Genomic DNA, 21,593 nt, shown 5'->3' on the forward strand with positions numbered 1-21,593 from the left:
TAACCAACTATTTAAGCTGAAGCCATGGTTTCGGGACTATGGGAGTTCCTGTCATCCTTCAAGAAAACCGATATTTTATTATATTGTTTCACAGCACTGAAATTACATCTCAGCTTTTGCCTGTGGCACACTCAAAATAAAACACATAATTTATTCTAACTTTGCGTTTATTTTTAACAAACATTTATCTATATTCTCATCCCACTTTATTAACACACTTTTATTTAACTGTATTTTTTCAAACTCCAGGTCCATTTTACCTGAAATTATAAAAAATAATGATTTAGTAAAGAATATAAGGTATATTGGGGTATTAGGTTGCCCGGTTAACTGGGTTGAGGGGGTCAGATAGGGCAGTCGCTCCTTGTAAAGCACTGGCTACATCCGGTTAGACTGGAAGCCGACCCCAACATAGTTTGGGAAAAAGGCTAAGAGAAAGAGTAAAGAATATAAGGTTTCAGTTTGTAAGTCTAAAAGTAGGTAACTAAAAATTTTTAAATGATTGCTCACCTAATGTTTTTAAGAAAAGAGCAAAGGTCTCTTCATTTCTAATAACACTGGCAATATACACTTCTAGATGCTTATTTCTTTTGCAGAAGGTTTTTATAACATTGCACAGTGGTATTAGAATGGATGGGTCATATACTATATCAGCTCCAATCACTATATCTGGTATAACATTATCTGGTAAATTGTCAATGGTATTCCAGTCCAGCATCATCACACCTTGAAAAAAATAACATAACATTTATTTTTAAAGTATATCTATAACTAGCGGCACAAACTTGTTAAAACTATTTGTTAGGTACTAACTGTAAACATTTTGTTAAGCACTAGACCTATTTTTTGGCTTTACATTAAAAATATTAAAATAATGTCATAAGCGTTATTTTATTTTCGCTCAGCGATAAACTTATATGCCGCTACTTATAGCAATAGTAACTACTTTCTACAAGTTTTACAATTGAGTAATAATTTTAATACTTACTCAAAGATTTGTCTTGATCTTTGAACATAGTGACATCATTAGCCGTCTCTTGCTTATAATGTGGGAAATTAATTTCTATATTTTCACATACAGTCTTCAACACATCATTGTGACAATCAGTAAAGGTTAGAGATTTAACATTGCAGAGCTTGCTAATTGTTATTCCAGTGAAGCCCACTCCACAGCCCAGTTCTAGTATGTTTTTGTTAGCAAAAATCTCTGGCTTGCAAAGCGCCCAATCTGATAACATCAGCGCAGCCTGCAAGAAATATTGTAGGTACTTTAAGAAATAGCATTCATAATTATAAGTTCGGCCATTCAGAGAATGCGTTCCTGACACGTCGCGATTGAACTGACGACGTAACTTTGCAATGGCGTTGCAGTTACGATAAAAATATTTTTGCTGGTTGTTTACCGTTTTAACAATTGAGGAGCATTAAAACAACATTATTATATCAATAATCAATGAATGTTATAATTTTGTGCCAAACTGAGTGTCAAATAACTTGGTAAACAATATTTTTCTAAATCTATACTGCGCTATTACAAGGTTATGTCAGCGGTTTATATTTTGTAGTGCTGTGCTAAAAATAACAGGCAAGTATCGTAATCTGTTCTTATACAGTTATAATATAAAATAATACGTTTTGATTTTCTTTTTAAGAATTGGAAAATAATGGACTATAAGACTTAATTATAACGTTTATGAAATATAAAAATAAAACTATGACCAACCCGCATTTTTATACTTAGATTAAAAATGGTAACCCCAAATGGCGTTATGGGCCGCCATTTTGTGACGCTAAAACAGTCGTCCGTTGTCGTTTCGTGCGCATAGACCACGTTTTTCAAGTGTTTTCGATCTTTTTTTATTTGATTACCCGGCTTTTGTTAGACCGAGATATCAGGATTGATTCTGTTATTGATAATAATATAATTATACATGTAGGCGAAGATGATGATGAAGACACCACCTCCTCAAGCAAATCGGAGTCTGATTAATATTCTGTTCGCACATTCAATTCAATGTACTTGTAACAAAGAATAAATAAAACAATTTTATTATATGAATATTACCTTTTTTTGGTTTCCACTTAAATAACTAAAATATAAAACAAATGATTCCGCCAATTTAAAACGAAAATAATCTTAAAATAATGCGGCGGTTCATTTTGAAGGAACGGTAACGAACTCAGTGTTATGTTGTGCCCATCACTAGTCGTGACTAACTGATAGGTGTCAGGAACGCATTCTCTGAACGGCCGAAGTATAATAAAAGTGACAAAAATGGCATTTCTACTTGAGAAATATATTCAATATTAAAACTTTAAATAAGTGTAGTATTAGGTAAGATAACAAACCTAACAAGATCAAAATACCTCCCAAGTCTTCAGCCCTGTAGTTCCATTGACAACCATATTCCTGGTTTCTTTAATAGTTACAATATTATTTGTATCATTTCCTATCAAATAATGTCTGTAACTAAAACCATCTTGATTCAATTTGTTCATTGCTGTGCACAATTGGGAGTAGAAATCGTCATGAACTTCCTGGTTTGGTTCTAAATTCTGAATTATTTTCTTTAAATATAAACTAGCAAATTTACCACTTATTGGGTATTGTTTTAATAATTCACTGTTTACTGTAGCATCCAAGAATGCTTGCTGGAAGTCCCAATTCATGGTGTCAATATCGTCTTTCTGAAATGGGGAATATTTTAGTTCTTAATAATCAAATAAATCCAAGCTATGTGGAAAATAATAAAAAAGATTATGTAGTTATAAAAATATCTAAAATTCTTCTACTTCAAAATATCATGTTCCACATGCTGGCACCATAAGAAGTCCGAAATCGAAACTAACTTACTTGCAAACAAAAGTTAAGATTCCCATTGTAAAAATGTTCTATCAACTGATTTAATAATAAATCATTTATTCCAGTTTTGGCTGACATCTTTACATTTATTGGATAAATAACATTAAGTTAAAACGAAAAGCTTAAAATCTATTTAAATGTTCATTCAGTCCAAATCAAACAAAAGTTCATTCACAAGCAAGAAGACTTTATCAGACATTGACACTATTGACACTGACAGATAAAAAAAAAAACAACCACAATGATTTTAGAGTTGCACGCGAATCAATCGAAATATGCAAAATATGCAATCGATAAAAAATGGGCAAATCTTAATTTAGTCGATTTTTACAATATCGGTAGCAATCTGTTCGAAATCTTGTCTTTGGTTAGCTATCAATGTCATAAAGTTATTTTCATGTCACAGTTTCAAAACAAGTTCAAATCTTAAATTATAATATAAAATCTATCGATTTGTTCGTAACTGCTGTTAATATTGTTCTAATTTGAACATGGAATCTAGTGCCCCAAAACTGAGGAAGCGGAAAGCTGTAGAATATACTGAAGATGACGATACTGATAATACTCCGAAGAAGAAAACTAAAACTGTATCGAAGCCTAAAAAGGTGCCAAAAGTTACATCAGTTAAAAGAGCAAAAACAGTAAAGGATGGTGAAAGCAGTAAAAAGATATCGAAGCCTAACGAAACAAAGGCCAAGAGTAAAGTTACCAAAACAGCTGCAGAGAATGATGAAGAAAATAACTCGTTTTTTGGCAATGAAAATGTATCAAATGAAGTATGGAATGAGGCTGAAATGTTAGCCCAAGTAGAGAGAATCCCTCTTCAATTAGCACAGAATCTGATAGGACTACTCACAGAAGGTTGTACACTGCCATTTATAGCCAGATACAGAAAAACTGTTGTGGATAATCTAATGCCTGATAGGTAAGAATAACCATACTAAACAGTTTTATTTATTCAAGAGTTAGTTTCCTGTACTGTATTAATATTGTTAGTGCATTTATTTGTCTTTCAACATATTATTTATATTTTTAAATATTAGATTACAAAGAAAAAACATTTAAAAATAATGTATTAATATTGTTATTATGTTTCTTATTTACAGACTCCAGGAATTACATGAAAGTTATGAAAATATAACACAACTAAAGAAAAAAGTAAAGTCTGTCATAGAGACTCTGAAAAAGTCCAAAAAGTTGACACCAGATATTCAGAAAGGTATATTGAATGCTCGTAACTTATCTGAACTAGATTTGATTGTAAGTTATTTTTATTTATTTCCCTATTTTCCACCAAGCTTGATCTATGCTTGGAGTTGCTAATTTTCAAGGAGCTTCTCATTATATTTATTTCCTTCATTTTAATCATTTGTAATTTTTTTCTTAATTATATAATCCAAATTATAATTTTACATGTCCATTTCAAATCATAATCGTGAACAGTAAGTAAATAAATGAAACTTTATGATCACCACATTTTCATATGGCAACTACATATTAACGAAAGCTTAAAAAACTGCCCTACTATAGTTTTTTGTAGATTCTACCATTTTAAATGTAAAATAAAGTTCTATTATCAATTTTAGTATGCACCGCTAAAATCACATTCGTTATCGCTTGCCGAAAGAGCCCGTAACCTTGGGCTGGAGTCTCATGCAGTGATAGCATTAAATGGGGAGTATGTTAATCTCAACATGCTGTGCACCGCCAATGACGAATTGGGAACCGTTGATAAAGTGGAATCTCATGTCACTCATATTATAGCTGATATAATATACAAGGATACTAGAGTTTTAGAACATATGAGAAGCCTGTGAGTATATCCAGCCTGGCTATTTATTTTCTAAGAAATAAGTTTATAATATATTTACAAAACCCGAAAAAAGTTGTACTTATTCTTAACTCTTATACCTGAACGAGCAAATAAATATTTTGAGTTTGAGTTTACCCTAATCACTTGACAATCTTCATATATTTTTAGGAAAGAAGAAACCAGGTTTACGATCCAAAGCAGTAGAACAAAGAGTTCAACCAAAGACAAGGTAGATGATAAGAAGAAAATGGACACTAAGTCAGATCCCGACACATACAAATTGTATTTTGACTGGAAGTGCCCTAGTCAGTTTGTGAAACCACATCAAACTTTAGCATTGAATAGAGGGGAAGACGAAAAAATACTGTCAGTCAAAGTTGTTGTACCTGACTGGTTTTATAATAAACTTGAAAGGTAAATATTAAAATATAAAATTGCTGAGAATTACTCAATGCACCCACCTATAGCCTTCTTCAATAAAGGCTATCTGACTGGGAAATAATTTTAACCAGACCAGCGTTCAAACTTTAGCATAGATTTAATATATTTAGTAATCTTTCATTAACATTCGTTTTTTAAGGTACTGTCTAACATTATGGAAAAGTGGTTTCTGGGTTCGCAAAGGCCTAGGCGACGCGTATAATCGCCTAATAAAGCCCTGGTTGTCGAGACATGTTAGGTCTGACCTAACAGCCACTGCCCAGAAAGAAGCAGTGAAAACATTTACCACAAATCTAGAGAAATACCTTCTTACAGAACCTATTAAAAATAGAACTATCCTGGGTTTGGATCCAGGTTTCAGAGCTGGCTGCAAGGTAAAATACAAATTCTTGCATACTTATAACATTCAATTGAATAATTTATTGGCAATAGAATTATTCTACAGTCAAGACAAAACACACCATTTTACAAGTCAGTCTTTGGGTCGAAATAATTTGTAATAAATTATTACAGGTTGGTATAATAAATTCGAATGGCGAGAAACTAGACGCGTGTACTATACACCCAGATTTGAGACAACATAAATCATTTGATCCTGCTGCCAAACAATTAAAAGATCTCATTAGTCAATATGGGTAGGTATATTTACCTAAAATTTATTGTTCTTTAAATTGTAATTTAAATTTACTGCCAAAGTACGTGATTTCCATATGTTGTCGTCGTCTTCCTTCTCGTTTCTAAAAATCTGTGTTTTCCAGTGTAGAGCTAATTGGATTAGGAAATGGTACAGCCTGTCGTGAAACAGAGTTGTGGCTCAAGAAACATAATTTGTGTGAAAATGTTCCCATCATAATAGTGCCAGAACAAGGCGCTTCTATTTACTCCATAAGCAAAGAGGCTCAGAAGGTAAGTTCAGATAATATATTTGCTCTATCTGTACATCTTATTTTTTCATACAGTGTGTAATGTATAGCTAACAAGTAAATCATACTAAAATTTCTTACAGGAACATCCAAATATGGACCCAAACTTAATTTCAGCTTTGTCAATAGCTAGAAGAGTGTTGGACCCTCTGGGAGAACTTATAAAAGTGTGTAGGCCTTACCATAGGGTATATATATCTTAAATATTGTACTTTTGTAATAGATGAATTCTACTTATGTTGACTTCTTCAGGTTGATCCCAAAAACTTAGGTGTTGGTTTATATCAGCATGATATTCCGCCAAAAATGCTAGAAACAGCCTTAGATAGTGCTGTGGAAAAAGTGGTCAGTTTAGTAGGAGTTGATATCAACACAGCATCTCAAGCAATGTTGAGGTATGTACCGGAATTACTTACATTCGTCTTCAAGCCATCTTCGAGCAAAAAAGCGACACACCGGCCGTGGGTTATATTACACGAACCATTTCGGGCCAAATTCGACCCCCTGTAACTCAAAATCTATTTTGTTTACGCATATCAAATTTCTAGTATCTGTTGAGACCCCCTCACTTATCTAAAATACAAAATTTCATTAATATACCTATTGTAGGTCTTGAGATATTGACGTCAGAAAATCGCTATTTTTACTATACACTCACTGACTGACTGACTGACTCACTCATCAAAAACCTAGACCACTTCCAATGGTCGTATTGACTTGAAATTTGGCATGGAGGTAGGTCTTTATGTCAAGGTAAAGGAAAAAATCTGAAAATAGCCAAGTGTGAGTCGGTTTCAAAATAATGAAGGTGTTTTATACCCGGTGTAAATTTATACCCCTAAGGAACTAAAACGAACTAAATTTATCTATATTTATATAATATATCTTCGAATGGTCGTACCGATCTGAAATTCGTTACAAAGGTTTGTATTTAGTCAAAGTAAAGTAAAAATCTGAAAACGGCCAAGTGTGAATCGCTTTCGAAAATAACGAATGTGTAACTTTGATCCACGAACATAATATATGATAACATGTCATGTCAGTCAGTTGGTAAATCTAGTCCAATTAGTTAATCTAGTTAATTTCTTTGTAAGAAACATACTGCATATTAAAAATTCTGAAAGATAGTATAAATGAGACATTTCTTTAACTATATTCATCAAAAGAAAAAAATAAAATAAACAACCTTACAAAAATAAATGAAATCCCACCGAAAACAAAAATGTGAAAGACTGCCAAGTTCGATAATATGGGAATGCTTCGCCTATAAAAGAAGTGAGATCTGAATAAGTACCAAGTTCCATACACATACCTCAGTTAAAAATAGTTACTTTTTAATGATGTTACTTGGCAAGTTTTAATAGAAAATTAAATACTTGATTTATTGCGTTTAGTAGGTTTATAACAAGGTGTGTGAAAACTTGACAAGTAACATCATTCATCATCAGCCTATCGCAGTCCACTGCTGGACATAGGCCTCTCCAAGTGCACGCCACTGAGATCGATTTTCGGCTTCTCGCATCCAGCTCCTGCCAGCCGTCTTGCGCAAGTCATCACTCCACCGTGCCTGAGGACGTCCTACACTACGTTTGCCGAGGCGCGGTCTCCACTCTAGAACTCGTTTACCCCAACGGTTATCGGTTCTTCGGCTAATATGGCCAGCCCACTGCCACTTCAGCTTGCTGATTCGATAGGCTATGTCGATGACCTTGGTTCTCTGACGGATTACCTCATTTCTGATGCGATCCCTCAGAGAAACGCCGAGCATAGCCCTTTCCATAGCCCGCTGAGCGACTTTAAACTTGTGGACCAGCCGTACCGTCAGTGTCCACGTTTCGGCTCCGTAAGTCATGACAGGTAGGACGCACTGATTAAAGACTTTTGTCTTTAGGCACTGTGGGATCGACGATGTTAGGACTCGACGTAGCTTCCCAAATGCAGGCCAACCCAACTGAATTCTCCTATTCACCTCGTCCTCAAAGTTGTTTCTACCTAACTGCAATGTCTGCCCGAGGTATACATATTTCCGAACAACTTCGAGAACGGCGCCGTGTATCGCAATCGGTTCCGGTAGAACATGTTCATTGAACATGACCTTGGTTTTGTCCAAGTTCATCCGTAGGCCGATGCGTAGAGAAGATTCAGCCAGGTCGTTCAGCATCTGTTGTAGGTCCTGCAGCGTTTCCGCCATGATGACGATATCGTCAGCAAATCGCAAGTGAGAGATGTGTTCGCCATTGATGTTGATGCCGCGTCCTTTCCAGTTCAGCGTTTTGAACATATCCTCCATTGCATTAGTGAACAGTTTCGGGGAAATAACATCCCCTTGTCTCACTCCTCGATGCAACGGTATGGGCCTTGTTTGCTGATTCTGTACTTGGACGGACATTGTAGCGGCTTCGTAGAGACATCTCATCACTTGGATGTATCGCCAATCTACTTGACAACGCTGCAGGGACTCCAGAACAGACCAGATTTCAACCGAGTCAAAGGCCTTCTCATAGTCCACAAATGCTAGACACAGGGGCTGATTATACTCTTCAGTCTTCTGTATAATCTGCCGCACTGTGTGGATGTGGTCTATGGTGCCGTATCCGCTCCGAAACCCAGCCTGCTCCGGTGGTTGGAATTCGTCGAGTCTTCGCGCAAGTCGGTTCGTGATCACTCTTGAGAACAGCTTATATACGTGGCTTAGGAGGGAAATGGGTCGATAGTTCTTCAACTGGGTTTTGTCTCTCTTTTTGAAGAACAGGACGACAACACTCCTACTCCACGCCTCTGGAGTTCTCCCTTCAAACAGGACGGCATTAAAAAGCTTCTGGAGCTCCCCCAGTACGGGCTTACCTCCTGCTTTTAAAAGCTCTGTTGTAATGCCATCCTCGCCAGGGGCTTTTCCATTTTTGAGCTGTCTCAGAGCGATCTCGATTTCGCCACTGCTGACTTCTGGCAGGTCTTCGGTGAAATGGCGTGTTAATGTGGCTCTAGAATCCTCATTTCCGGGATCAGGTCGAGATGCATGCGATGCGTATAACCGGCCATAGAAATTTTCCACTTCCGAAAGGACTGCCGGCACCGAAGAAACGACTTCTCCACTTGTTGTGGTCAGCTTCGTCAAGTGGCTTCTTCCAAGAGATTGTACGAACACCTTTGACCCCCGATTCAGCTCAATTGCTCTTTCAATGTCAAGAGTATTGGAGCACCGGAGGTCGCGTCGTACGTGCTTGTTGATCTCTTGGTTTAGAGCACGCTTAGCTGACGAAGTGACAGGCGGGTTTTCACGTCGTTTCTTCATAAGCCCTAATGTCTCTTCCGAAAGCTTTGATTTCTTGCCCTTACGCTGCATGTTACAGAATCTCGAACCTTCCTCCCTGAGGATCCGAACCACATATTCGTGGTTCTGGTTAACGTCTGTTGTGGTTTCCACGGCGGCAAATCGGTTCTCCAGATTTGACTGGAACGTTTCGGATCCTGTCATGGTTTGGAGCAGTGTTGGTCGGAGCCTGGCCTTCATCAGACGGAAACGTTCGGCCTTGAAGTTGATATTCAGAGAGCCTCGGACAAGTCGGTGATCGCTACCGGTATTAAACCTATTGATCACGGAGACGTCTCTGAATATGTGCTTCTTGTTCGTCATGATGAAGTCAATCTCATTTTTAGTCATAGTGTCGGGGCTTTGCCACGTCCACTTCCTTCGGGGCTGCTTTTTGAAAAAGGAGTTCATCAAAAAGAGCCCCTCGCGTTCAAGGAAGTTGACGAGCATTTGCCCCCTATGATTCCTGCTTCCAAATCCATGGGATCCTACTGCCGATTCGCCGCAAATCTGTACTCCCACTTTAGCGTTAAAGTCCCCCATGACAACGGTGTAATGGGTCTTTGTAGTGAAGTGGAGGGCCCTTGATATATCATCAAACAAACAGTAACATCATTAAAAAGTAACTATTTTTAACTGAGGTATGTGTATGGAACTTGGTACTTATTCAGATCTCACTTCTTTTATAGGCGAAGCATTCCCATATTATCGAACTTGGCAGTCTTTCACATTTTTGTTTTGGGTGGGTATGTTTTAACTCCATGAATGTTTTTAGGCGCATATCAGGCCTCAATGAGGGAAGAGCTAAGAAAATAATAGAATACCGCCAAGAAAATAGTGGCTTCCAATCAAGAGCAGAGATCATGAAAGTTCCAGGAATTGGAAAAATTACATTCCAGCAATGTGCTGGATTTCTAACAGTATTAGATAGTTCGGAACCTTTGGATACCACTATTATACATCCCGAGAGTTATAAAATTGCCAAATCGTAAGTTATCTTGACTTTCAATCAAATCAAGTATCAAGATTGTTTATGACTTACCAATACTTTTTTTTTGGTTTTAGGTTTGCCAAAAAGATAGGCGTGAACTTAAAAGATCTCACGAAGCCCCACTTTCCTCAAGTAGTCGATAGTAAAGTAATAACTATAAACATAAGCCAAACTAGTGAAGAATTATCTACTGACGTTTGTACACTGGAGCTCATTATAAACGCATTTAAGCAAAAGAAGTATGAAGACAACGTGATCACGTTTTGTAAACCTGTATATTCTGTTGCCGTCCTAAATACGGAACAGCTGAAAGAAGGCACTACATTAACAGGTCAGTCTATAAAACTTAATTCTTAATTTCCATCACATTTACTTCGTTTTTTTATGAATCACTAGCTTCTGCCCGCGACTTCGTACGCGGATCCTGTCCCTTATGCCAGCGACTACGGGGTCAGTAAAATCAAAGATCTGAATAGTCGCAATAGCCGTGACCATAGGGATAAAAGTAGTGATTCTAATTAGTCGCGCATTTAAGTTGTGTGTGGCAAAAATATTACACGTATTATTACGTAAAAAAACATTAAATAGATGACAAAGTCGTGGTGACTTAGTGGAATTCGTGGTGGTTTATTGGGTAGAGAACCAATCTCTCAAGTATGAGCGTGTGTCTTTGATTCCAGGTCTGGCAAGTGCCTGCCAATGCAACTTTTCTAAGTTCGTATGTACTTTCTACGTATATTTTGGATACCAATGACCGTTATTTGGATGTTAAACTGTAGGTTCTGATTGTCATTGAACATTCTTGGCAGTCGTTATGGGTAGTCAGAAGCCAGTAAGTCTTACCAAGGGGTGTTGGGTTGAGCGGTTAACCGGGTTGTGGAGGTCAGATAGGCAGTCGCTCCTTGTAAAACACTGGTACTCAGTTGCATCGTGACAGGAAGTCGACCCTAACATAATTGGGACAAAGGCTCTTGAGATAATAACGACAATAATAATCAGATATAGGCACCGCAGGACATCTGAGGCTGATGACGGGGAGTAGTACCCCGCGGGGCTATATATACTGAGTTCTCCAGGGAGTGTATACTGTCCCCCATCTCCGGCCCGTCGGAGTGAACCATGACGGGGGTAGGTCTCACGCCTCTGGCTTGGCTTGGCCGTCCAGAGTGGAGTCGCTAGAGCAGGATTAGTAGCCCTGCTCGGAGGGTAGGTGCCTCATGGTAAGCACAGGGAGCGCGTAATCTGCGTTTAAAGTCCGCCGAGGTATCCTCACCCTTCAGCCGCTCATGTCCCTGTTGCCCTCTTGTTGCTATTCAGTGACTGGTTCCCGGGGGCCCAGTAAGTGAGGTGGCGAGTCTCCACCTGCCGTTTTTACATGTACCTAATACATTGTCATCCACTAACATCCCATCACAATAGCCCAAGTAGTTTTCCTCCATAGTTAGCAATAGTTTAGTACAGAACCGGGGATTGTCTTTTTTTTAACGACGTCCACCGGGGATTGTCCTTGGGTTCATTTCTATAGTGTATAAAGGGATAATCGTCGGTTTTGTGTCACCATTTCATCAAAGTTGTCTCAAAAGGGCTTCAGCGTGTTGGCTTTGGCCCCACGTTTGCCTCCCAAAAATTCGGAACTCTGTAGTCCCGAGGTCTGGAAGAGACATACAAAATAATAATGAGATATAACGCAACAAAGTTAGAGAGTGGGGGCTCGTGACGCCACGTCTAGGTATGTAAAATTTGTACTAAGCAGTGACTTAACACGAAATTCAAGCGTTGTTGTATCTTCGTTATTATTTGTTTGTGAGAGAGAGAGAAAAGAAAAATGCGTGTCCATTATTTTAGGGTTATCTAAAAGACGGACTAATTACTTTTTTTGATTCACCATACCTATTTCATAACATTCATTTCTAGACATTTCAAGTGTAGTATTGCTCTTGAAGTTCCACATCAGGTGTTCCAGATCTTGGATGTTTATACGTCAATCATCATGTGCTTATCAGATTGAACCACTTTTGCTAAATCGTCATATCTTCATATGCTTCATATAGTCTAGCAGGGCTCCTGGAGTTCCACATAAGGTGTTTTACATCTTCAATTTTTATAAGTCAACAGAGAGTGCTTATCAGACTGAACAACTTTTGCTAAAACGTCATACCTCTATATGCTATAGTCTAGCTGGGCCCCTGGAGTTCCACATCAGGTGTTTTAGATCCTCAATTTGTATAAGTCAATAGAAAGTGCTTATCAACTTGAACAACTTTTGCTAAAACGTCATACCTGTATATGGTACAGAGAAGCTGGGCTCTTGGGGTTCCACATCAGGTGTTCCAGATCTTAAAATTTATTATCTCAGCTGAAAATGCTCATCAAATTAAACAATTTTTGCCACGGCACCATATTTGTATCTCTTATAGTTTTATTGGTCTGTTGGAGTTCTGCATCAGGTTTTCAAGTTTGGAAGATAAATTATAGCCTATATGTTGACCAGGTTTAATACTGATACAACAAAGAAAAAATCATTGAAATCCGTTCAGTAGTTCGGAAGATTAGCGTGTACAAACAAACAGACATACAGACATACAGACAAACAGACAGAATTTTTTTTTTGGATTTGTGCTCCATTACTGTTTCTAAACCCCACCCAATTATTATTTTTTTAATATATTCAATGTACAGACTCAGTTTTTTTACAGATTTATTATATGTATAGATATAGATGACAGTGTTAGTATGCGTGTAAGCTTTCTTGGTTGTCATTTGTCTTGCCCTATCCTATACACCTCCATTTAATTTTGCAAAAAATTCGAACCATTTAATGTTAGTACGCTAAGACATGCCCGTATATCAAGTGCGTTAATATTCCAGGTGTTGTTCGAAATGTAGTTCCCTTCGGATGTTTCGTGGACTGCGGCGTGGGTGACAACGGCCTCATTCATCGCAGCAACTTAGGCGGCAACAAAACGCCGAAACTAGGTGACAGAGTCGCCGTCACCGTGATTTCCTCTCCAAAACCCAAGAAAATACAGCTAAGACTTGACAGAATATTAGACTGATACCAGTAGGTAACTATATAATAATAATTTATTTCAATTGTGATATTGATGTTAGTTGATTATTATTATTGAGTAAAATCATTTTCTTATAATATCATGTTTTATTAATTGAAGAACATAATAATCGAAATAGACAGAAATCATTCTTCAGTTGCTTCCAAGATTGCATTCTGTTTAGGATTGAGGTTATAAGTGTGGAATACCGCTTTGTTGACGATAGCGTCGCATATTCCGGAAGTGACCCTGAAGTTATGGAAAAAGTAATTATATCATCACGATCCACAGGAGCCGATGAGAGCTATTAAAGCAGTCTATTCATTTAGCATATAAAGCATATTCCGTAAAATATTTTTATATGGTTTTATTATACCTTCGACTCAGTTTAGGCTTGTATTCACTTTTGAACACTTTCATGACTTGTTGATATGTAGGAATCTCTTCCTTCGCATAAAATTCTATTTGGTGACGGAACATTTTGGAGTGCATCGCGTCCCTAAAATTAATTTATCTCCTGTAGTAGTGCAGAAAATACACATTTGTTATTTGTTTGGAAACTTAAGATCTTACCATAAGATTCCGTCGAGAATCTTAAGAATGTCGGTCAAAGTCATGCTGTTTGCGCTTGTGGGTCGTTGGAAAACGTCATTAGTGTCCGCTGACAGCAAATCGTACGGTGGAGGCTGAAAGTTAATGGTTCAAATATTATATTTATCTCTTGTCTGTAGTGGTAGTGCGTGGTAGTCATCGTTAGTGCTTACCTGTTCCCACATTTGTTTTATAAGCATTCGTGGATATCCGTCTCGTTGCCCTTTAGAAGATATAGAGACCGTCATAGACAAATACACCGGATGCGGTTTTTCTATGTCTTCCACGTAAGGCGGGGAATCGTTGATATCCTGGAAAACTCGTCAGTTATTCTGTTGTATTAACCTAGTTATCCAAATGGCAAAAACTAACCGGATGGAAAATGCCTTCTTCGGTAATAATGAACTCTTGATTGCACTTCTCAATTTTACTTCTTCGTAAAAGTTCATTTTGTTGGAAGATTTTACGCTCTGTCAAATCCAAAATTTCGCAAGCAACTGTCGTCCTGTTGGTATTTGAAAATGTCACTAGTCACTTTGTCTCTTTAGAAATATGTGAAGTCGTGTTTGTATAATCTTACGTGAACGTAGCCGGCTCTTGAAGCGTGTAGACAGTCATCGTTATCCATTCTGAGGTCTTCGGCTGAATAACGCCCCAACATGGAGTCATCACCACATTTAAAATATTGGCTATTCTTTCCCTGTATTTAAATAATGTAGGAGTACATTAAGTAGTAATTCTTTCGATTTCTTAATTTTAAAGGTAAGTTTTTCTTTCCCTCCCCGTTTGTCCCGCTCTTAGAAAGTCTCCCTCCTGGACACGATCTCCCGAGAAGAGTCTGGCAGTCTCTAAACAGACTCCGAACACAGGTAGGCCGGAGCAAAGATAATCGATCCAGGTGGGGTTTCGTGGGCGGGGCGGACCTTGGGTGCGAGTGCGGGGCTGCCGTGCAGACGATGTCCCACCTAATCGCATGTCCACTGTGCCCTGAAACCTGCTCGCGGGAGGACTTAATGAGCGCATCCGGCCGTGCTCTCGCTGTGGCGGAATATTGGGCTGACATAGTGTAGTCTCATATGACATGTCATCGACTCGAAAGAAGAAGAAGGTAAAGTAAAAAAGCCCCAAGATAAAAGTACTCACGGTAGCCAAATGAATCTTATAATATGGTCAGTGTCGTTGCAAATGCTTATTATATCCCTCGACAGGGAATGCGTCGGCATTATCGGTAATGTCAGATGTTCCGTTGACAAATACACCTGAGAATCGAAACATTTTTATTGAAGAAAAGTTATTGCTCCTTATTTTTTATAAAAAAATTTAGGAAAGTAAAACATTCATACCACTTCATTTCTGTAAGCCTCTCTGATGACCCTTTCTGTATAAAAAGGGATATCAAGTCTTAGCTCCACGCAGTTCGGCAAACCTCCTTCTCCTTGTACTAATATTTTGACAGTTTCAAAACCAAAGGAGCAGAGGAAAATTACCTATGGGTAGACCAGATAAACATCTCTATTTAATATTGCAACATTCACGCGACAATTTGCTTCTCGTACATCTCCAAAAAGAAAGTACGTGTTTTAGTGCCTAGCACTTGGCAAATTCTTAAGATTCAGTTCATGGTCTCACCTCATATTGAATCATTTCTGTAGGCATGAACGCAAAAGGTATGGCTAACTTTCCGAGAGGCGGTACTTCGGCAAAGAAGAGTAGACAGCGAATCACAGAATCCGGAGCAATAGTGTTCCCTCGAAGCAATCGCCAGGTTGTGAATACGTCTGTGGGGTTGTAAAGCCAGACGATCTGGAATAGTTACAGTTGAGGGTTTATTTCATGTACCTACTGAAAGAGATCTTGTATCTTTTTGTAGGTACTAATTTGCTTTTTCAGTGTTTAATATTTATAATCGACTGGAGAAAGCTATCATCAATGTTAGAATTCTGAACATATCTCATAGGTTGTTCCATTTACATTATATATATCGACTAATTTTGAAATCTAGGTTGATTTTCTATCCATGAAACATCAGCTACAACTCTAATTCGATTTAAATGAAATCTTTCGTTTCAGTTGCAACTCACCCTTATGACAGGATCCAAATTATTGATAGGCGCTCGTCCGCAGTCTAATACAGCCAAATACTCGTCTACACCTATAGGTCGGCGTAAAGGTGTCAATAAGCCTCGAGTGTTCAGAAAAGCTAAAATATGTATGTTTATATAAATCGTTCTTTCATTTGGCATCGTCATTAAATAGCAAAGTGAATTTAATCCTAATCTTGAGTAATTGAACTTTAGGAACAATATGTTAGGATTTTCCGGCTGAAAAGGAATGATTTTATGAAAAGTGCACCAGAGCCCACAATATTACAATTTCGGAAAAGAGTACAAAATTAAATACCGAAACAATTCCGCTAAGGGGATATAGCTCCACCAACTCCCTGTGTATGCAAGTGTGTCTCATTTCATACAAGGAGGTTCCAACCTGCACCTCGACCATCTCACATTCACAAATCTTCTCCCGACGCAGACTCCACGGAACAGGGGCTTGGTACACACAACCCATAACAAATACCAGCTCAACTAAGCCGGTTCGGACGCATAAATCGGGAGCGAAAATGTTAACACTAAGCGGAATATTAGGCCGACAATCCTTAAACGCCTGGTTTAATCTGGAAATTACACTTTTGTTTAATTTCTGTAGAAGCTGTGGGGGTATGTGAAGATCGATACGAACTCTGCTACGTTGACGATATTCCAGACGCAATGATTGCTCAATATAACTGGACATTTGACCGATATCGTGCGCTTCACCTGAAAAACAACACGATTCCTATATGTATCTTATTGTTTCACTATCGTAATTATTTTGATACTTGGAACTTAAATTGGCAATTATACCTACTCAGTTATGCTTTAACATCCAAGACTAAACATCTTCGGCAACATAACAATAAACTCACCTTGATAGTAGGATAAATCCCGTCGTACCATATAATACAGATTTTCTTCTTGACCGGCTGTATTTCTTCTACTTCGTCGTACTCGGTGCGAAAGAGCACCGTGTACCTAATGTGCAGCTGACGGGAGCCAGCCCCATCTGGGGTCACGGTCATTCGAACTTCGCAATGGTTCGATGGTCTCAAACTATTCTGAATTACGATAAATAGGAAAAATATTGACAATAATTGAAATATTAGCAGGAAGAGAAGAGCCTGTCTAAAAAACAGGAATCTTTATCTTCATCATTATAGCATATTACTAAAAATGATTTACCACTGCACTATCTATTTCAAGTTTGTCACCGCTGAAGTCATCTCCCATGCCCTCAATGGAATGATACAGCTTAGACGTGAAGAAACAGGAACCATTATTATACAAAGTCACAGGAAACGTGAAACTTTCGCCAACAACAACGTCGTGGAGATTATTTGTTTTTGGTAATATCTGTCAATAATTTAATACGTTAAGTTAAAGGAGAAGAGGTCATCCAAAAACATACAATTTTGCGAATATTTAAGGAAAGGCTTACTCTCAAATCAGGCATTTCCGAAAATCCTGAAATTGCAATATATACTTCTGATGGCTCTCCAACTGGTCTGAAATCATTTCATGTTAACAATTATTTTCTCTGATCGAAAAGAATTGTTAATCCAAGCACGAGTCAAAAGACCTCACCTGCCATCGATCAAGCAAACGCAAGACAGAGTGATCGTAGTTTCGTGAACTTTATCGTGAATCTTGGGGAAGAACCACCAGTGATAGTGTATGATCTCTTTGGGAGGCAGCACTATGGAGCCACATTCGTCTGCACCCAACCAGTAAACAGAGTTTAAAACCCGTATGCTGGAATTTGAATTGGTAAGTAAATTAGTATGTTTTAAGATACACCTAAGATATTTTTCGTTGGGCTGTGGCTTACCCGGCTTTCCTTTAATTTATATCTAACGTCTACCGTCTATTGCTTTGCCTAATTAAATATGAACCATATTGAGCGAAGTAATACATTACCGATCCAGTGGAACTTATAAAAGTAAACTACTTATCCGCTCTTATATCTTATATAGCATTTTTTTCTAATACTCGTAACAATATCACCGTACTGTATTTCCATCCTGGTGAGATTGTGAAGGTATGAAGTACAGTAGTTGGTGCAGCCAGTTATGGTAGGAGGGAACTCCAGCATCGCATGTGTACCTGGGTGGTAGCCGTGAGACATCACCTCTATTTGACTCATTTCTGCGTTACCCGTGAAGCTGATACGAGTCTGTTGGAAATAGGAAACTTTTACAAAGTTTCTTACGAGTCGTGGTATCGGTATCGCATAAATAGATCCTTAAATAAGTATCTTTTTCAAAATGGACCACTTGCACTTTGGCCATTGCACGAGTAATATGTACAAATAAACAAGGATGGCAAATGGACAAACTTTTTGCACTTTGTTAATGATGAGATCCCACGCTTCACAGTAATCTCCGAAACACTTGGGTTCTAAAGCTACCGATATAATCTGCCAACCGCGGCTTGGAACTATTCCACAAACGGGCATCACGACGTAGTTTCTAAAAAATGATTTATTATGTCAAATGGTATGGAAATATTAAAAAAAAATACAAATAAACAAAGATACTTACGTGCCATGCGGTGCATTGAATTTGAAATGCATAGGTATTTCAAATTTATTCGACAGCATAAAGTTTGCGAACGTAGTTCTTGTCGGTACTGTTGGTGGTAGAATTACCTGCACAACATTATACCCATATAATCTAAGAATTCGTTATCTGTGGGATAAGGTACTTACTAAACAATTAAAACTAATGCTTACTATACGTTGTGATCTACTGCGGATTACAATAACCTATCGATTATTAGAGATGAAACAATTTCGCAGATATTCTATCACCTCAATAGGACAGTCCCATTCAGTATTCCATTCGGTGCAAGGCAGCCATGTGTTCCCTGTACAAGGAATGCGGAACAATGTGTGCCGTAACTTTAGCTCGCTTGTTTCACTATCGAAGTTTTTAAATTGGTAGTCCCCACACATGAGATAACCGTAAACTTCGTTTTCGATTTTCGGCCTGGAAATATATTTTTTATTATGCAGATGCAAAGTGTTGCAAATACATATTGTGTCTTGAACTCACGCGATTTTCATAAGTTTCCGATTCTTACCTGAACCGAACTGTAAATAGCCTCGATTCATTTGGAGGGATGATACAAGCGATAGGATCCACTAAGAATATGTTATCTGGGTCTGAAAATTGGGCACAGCATAATAAAGTTTCTAACAAAACATGACATTCTAGATAGATATAACGAAGGCACTCTATTACACCTTGAAAAAATCCTAACGCCTGCAAGCCAACGTGATACGTACTTCAAATCTATCAGCAATACTTTTAAGTATGTACTCGAATATTTTGCATTCCAACTTCGATATCTCACCTTCAATATCTAGATTACCTAGGTAATAAACCTACATGGAATGCCACTACAATTTTATAGTAATTATGTTGACCGCTACAACGAATGTAGACAAGTCAATGTTCATTGAATCCCAAACAGTAGTTGGCGCTCATCGAGAGAATCGCATTTATCATGCAAGCGCTAGTGTGTGCTAGTTATCTGTGGTTTCGAATACAGTTCAGTGTTACGAGGAAATTAACCTCTTCTTGTCGTCTTCAGAACAAAGGACTAGAGGTACTTCAAGATCTAAGTAGCCTAATGAGTAAGTACGAAAGTGCATGGAAACAGACCTGGCATCCATTGTATGTATCCCTCCTGTTCTTCATGGTTAGAAACACAAAGAGTTTGAGAAATATTCCTGGTCACATCTGTAACACTTCCCGTACCAAAGTCTAGATACCTCTCGAACACCGAAGCTGAAGGTATATTGCTCAAACGATTAAGACTGTTCTCCATTAAGTGCACAAAACGGGACTTTCTTTTAAAATTCTTGAAGAAAACATGCTCTTGAATACTAAATAACGGATTTCCCGGTAATATGACCGTAGCAAACACGTTCAAGAATAAGGGCTCCTGGAATTACGCGTTAACTGCATTGACAATACAATAATAAGCTCAAATTGGCCTCGTCACAATAGACGACAAAATTGCACCGTTTTATTCTAAGAGGCACTCGAAACTCACAGCAGCCGTCGCGACAACCCAATGTCGCAGATTTTAAAACTTGTGTTTACGGTAACATTTTCAGTATGGTATGGTGTTTAAGCAACCGCAAGTGCTATTCAATTGGTGTATCAAATATATTACCTGATTAAGGACCAAGCAGACTAATTCCGCCGTATAAATTCCAAGAGCAGTCCCAGTGAATACAACGGTTGTGGTGATAGTCTCGAATGCTCTAATGAGGCCACAGTTGCCTGTCGATATCTAGATATAAGCAGTTATTTGCAAAAATCTATAATTAAAATTGTCCTATAGGTTTATATCTTAAAATCTTAAGAAATTATCGTACTTGGAAGCATCCCTGACCAGAAGCCGGCATGTACCATTGATAGGTGGTCTCCACCGATGACTTATTTACTATGTTAAAAACTTCTTTCCTTTGCTCTGTTATATTTCTACATATTCTAAAAATGAGTTTTCTTTTATCTAATGACACTCTTGGCCCTGAAAAAAAAAACGAAGAAGCTATAGGAATTTTGACAAAAGTTTGTCATAGTTTCAATTTATAGGTAGGTACCTATCTTATATGATTTCAACTATTGAAATTTTCGCTATTAATTAATCTTACCATAGCACTTTCCAGTAACAGTGACTCTATAAGTATTGCCACCAGAATCATCTATTAAAAAATACTCAGTAAACGACTGTCCAACAATGTTGGGTTTGAACACAATCCTGATTCGGGCGTTGTCGCCCGGCATCACATAATCCGATGTAATCGATAATTTGAAAACACGATCCACGCTATTTAAAACATAAATATTTGATAGCCTGTATGTAAGGCTTTTCTGAAATATAATTGGATAACTTTAAAATTGTTATATTACATATTAGCTGATTCCCGCATTTTCACCCGAGTGCCAGAAGAACTTCCCAGAGAGGTTTTGAATAGAGGATTTTTTTTTCAAAACGGTTCAGTAGTTTCGGAGTATATAGGTAAAAAAAAGAAATATAAATCAACATAACAACATATTTACATCACTCGTGTTATCAATTGCAATGATTCTTTCTACAGCGACGTCAACGGGTATTCCTCCAAAATCTACGACTTTCACTTCAGATATACTTTCCTCTGAATAATTCTCCATCATTGGATTGCATTGCAACGCCGCATTGGCCATTGCTTCTTTATAATTAAAACTTCCGTTCATGAAAATAATTATTATTTCACCGTTCTAACGTGTTTGTTTATAATTGACAAATTCGGATTCATTAATCTTTTTAAAATTACCGCGTTACTTTCCATAGACAATAATTGACATTAAACCGAGTTCCCAGAATACGCGGCCTATCCATATTATTGCACGAAACTCGCGGAACACAGTTATCTTGTAAAAAAATTAATTTTACTCATTCACTAATAAATAGTATAAATTAAAATAATGTTTTCAATGGTTTTCATTGTTCGATTTTCTGTCTC

The 21,593-nt window shown here is 37.7% G+C and overlaps 3 protein-coding genes across 3 annotated transcripts; 1 reads left to right on the forward strand and 2 right to left on the reverse strand.

The window, feature by feature from the left end:
• Positions 1 to 149: 149 nt before the first annotated feature.
• Positions 150 to 3,061, reverse strand: LOC124631193 (protein-lysine N-methyltransferase EEF2KMT). Its single transcript, XM_047165427.1, has 5 exons — positions 2,855 to 3,061; positions 2,368 to 2,688; positions 989 to 1,247; positions 511 to 726; positions 150 to 260 (listed from the first exon to the last, which is right to left on the reverse strand). Exons 1-5 carry the CDS (start codon positions 2,939 to 2,941, stop codon positions 151 to 153), a joined length of 993 nt encoding a protein of 330 aa, XP_047021383.1. The 5' UTR covers positions 2,942 to 3,061; the 3' UTR covers position 150.
• Positions 3,062 to 3,254: 193 nt separating this feature from the next.
• On the forward strand, positions 3,255 to 13,489 carry LOC124631091 (S1 RNA-binding domain-containing protein 1). Its single transcript, XM_047165256.1, has 12 exons — positions 3,255 to 3,788; positions 3,970 to 4,123; positions 4,450 to 4,676; positions 4,845 to 5,090; positions 5,257 to 5,491; positions 5,631 to 5,752; positions 5,876 to 6,023; positions 6,124 to 6,207; positions 6,293 to 6,435; positions 10,126 to 10,338; positions 10,416 to 10,672; positions 13,210 to 13,489. The coding sequence occupies exons 1-12, from the start codon at positions 3,355 to 3,357 to the stop codon at positions 13,395 to 13,397; spliced, it is 2,451 nt and encodes an 816-aa protein (XP_047021212.1). The 5' UTR covers positions 3,255 to 3,354; the 3' UTR covers positions 13,398 to 13,489.
• On the reverse strand, positions 13,461 to 21,324 carry LOC124631092 (cilia- and flagella-associated protein 65-like). The gene is made up of 26 exons (XM_047165257.1): positions 21,151 to 21,324; positions 20,742 to 20,961; positions 20,463 to 20,617; positions 20,258 to 20,377; positions 19,741 to 20,023; positions 19,157 to 19,238; positions 18,885 to 19,062; positions 18,616 to 18,722; positions 18,411 to 18,543; positions 18,085 to 18,248; positions 17,660 to 17,827; positions 17,514 to 17,580; positions 17,258 to 17,428; positions 16,945 to 17,133; positions 16,719 to 16,795; positions 16,383 to 16,653; positions 16,064 to 16,303; positions 15,612 to 15,785; positions 15,326 to 15,469; positions 15,126 to 15,241; positions 14,563 to 14,682; positions 14,355 to 14,487; positions 14,156 to 14,293; positions 13,965 to 14,077; positions 13,768 to 13,890; positions 13,461 to 13,640 (listed from the first exon to the last, which is right to left on the reverse strand). Exons 1-26 carry the CDS (start codon positions 21,322 to 21,324, stop codon positions 13,538 to 13,540), a joined length of 3,963 nt encoding a protein of 1,320 aa, XP_047021213.1. The 3' UTR covers positions 13,461 to 13,537.
• Between the last annotated feature and the right edge of the window lie 269 nt (positions 21,325 to 21,593).

The sequence above is a fragment of the Helicoverpa zea genome, chromosome 6, assembly GCF_022581195.2.
Source record: "Helicoverpa zea isolate HzStark_Cry1AcR chromosome 6, ilHelZeax1.1, whole genome shotgun sequence".
Taxonomy (NCBI): Eukaryota; Metazoa; Arthropoda; class Insecta; order Lepidoptera; family Noctuidae; genus Helicoverpa; species Helicoverpa zea.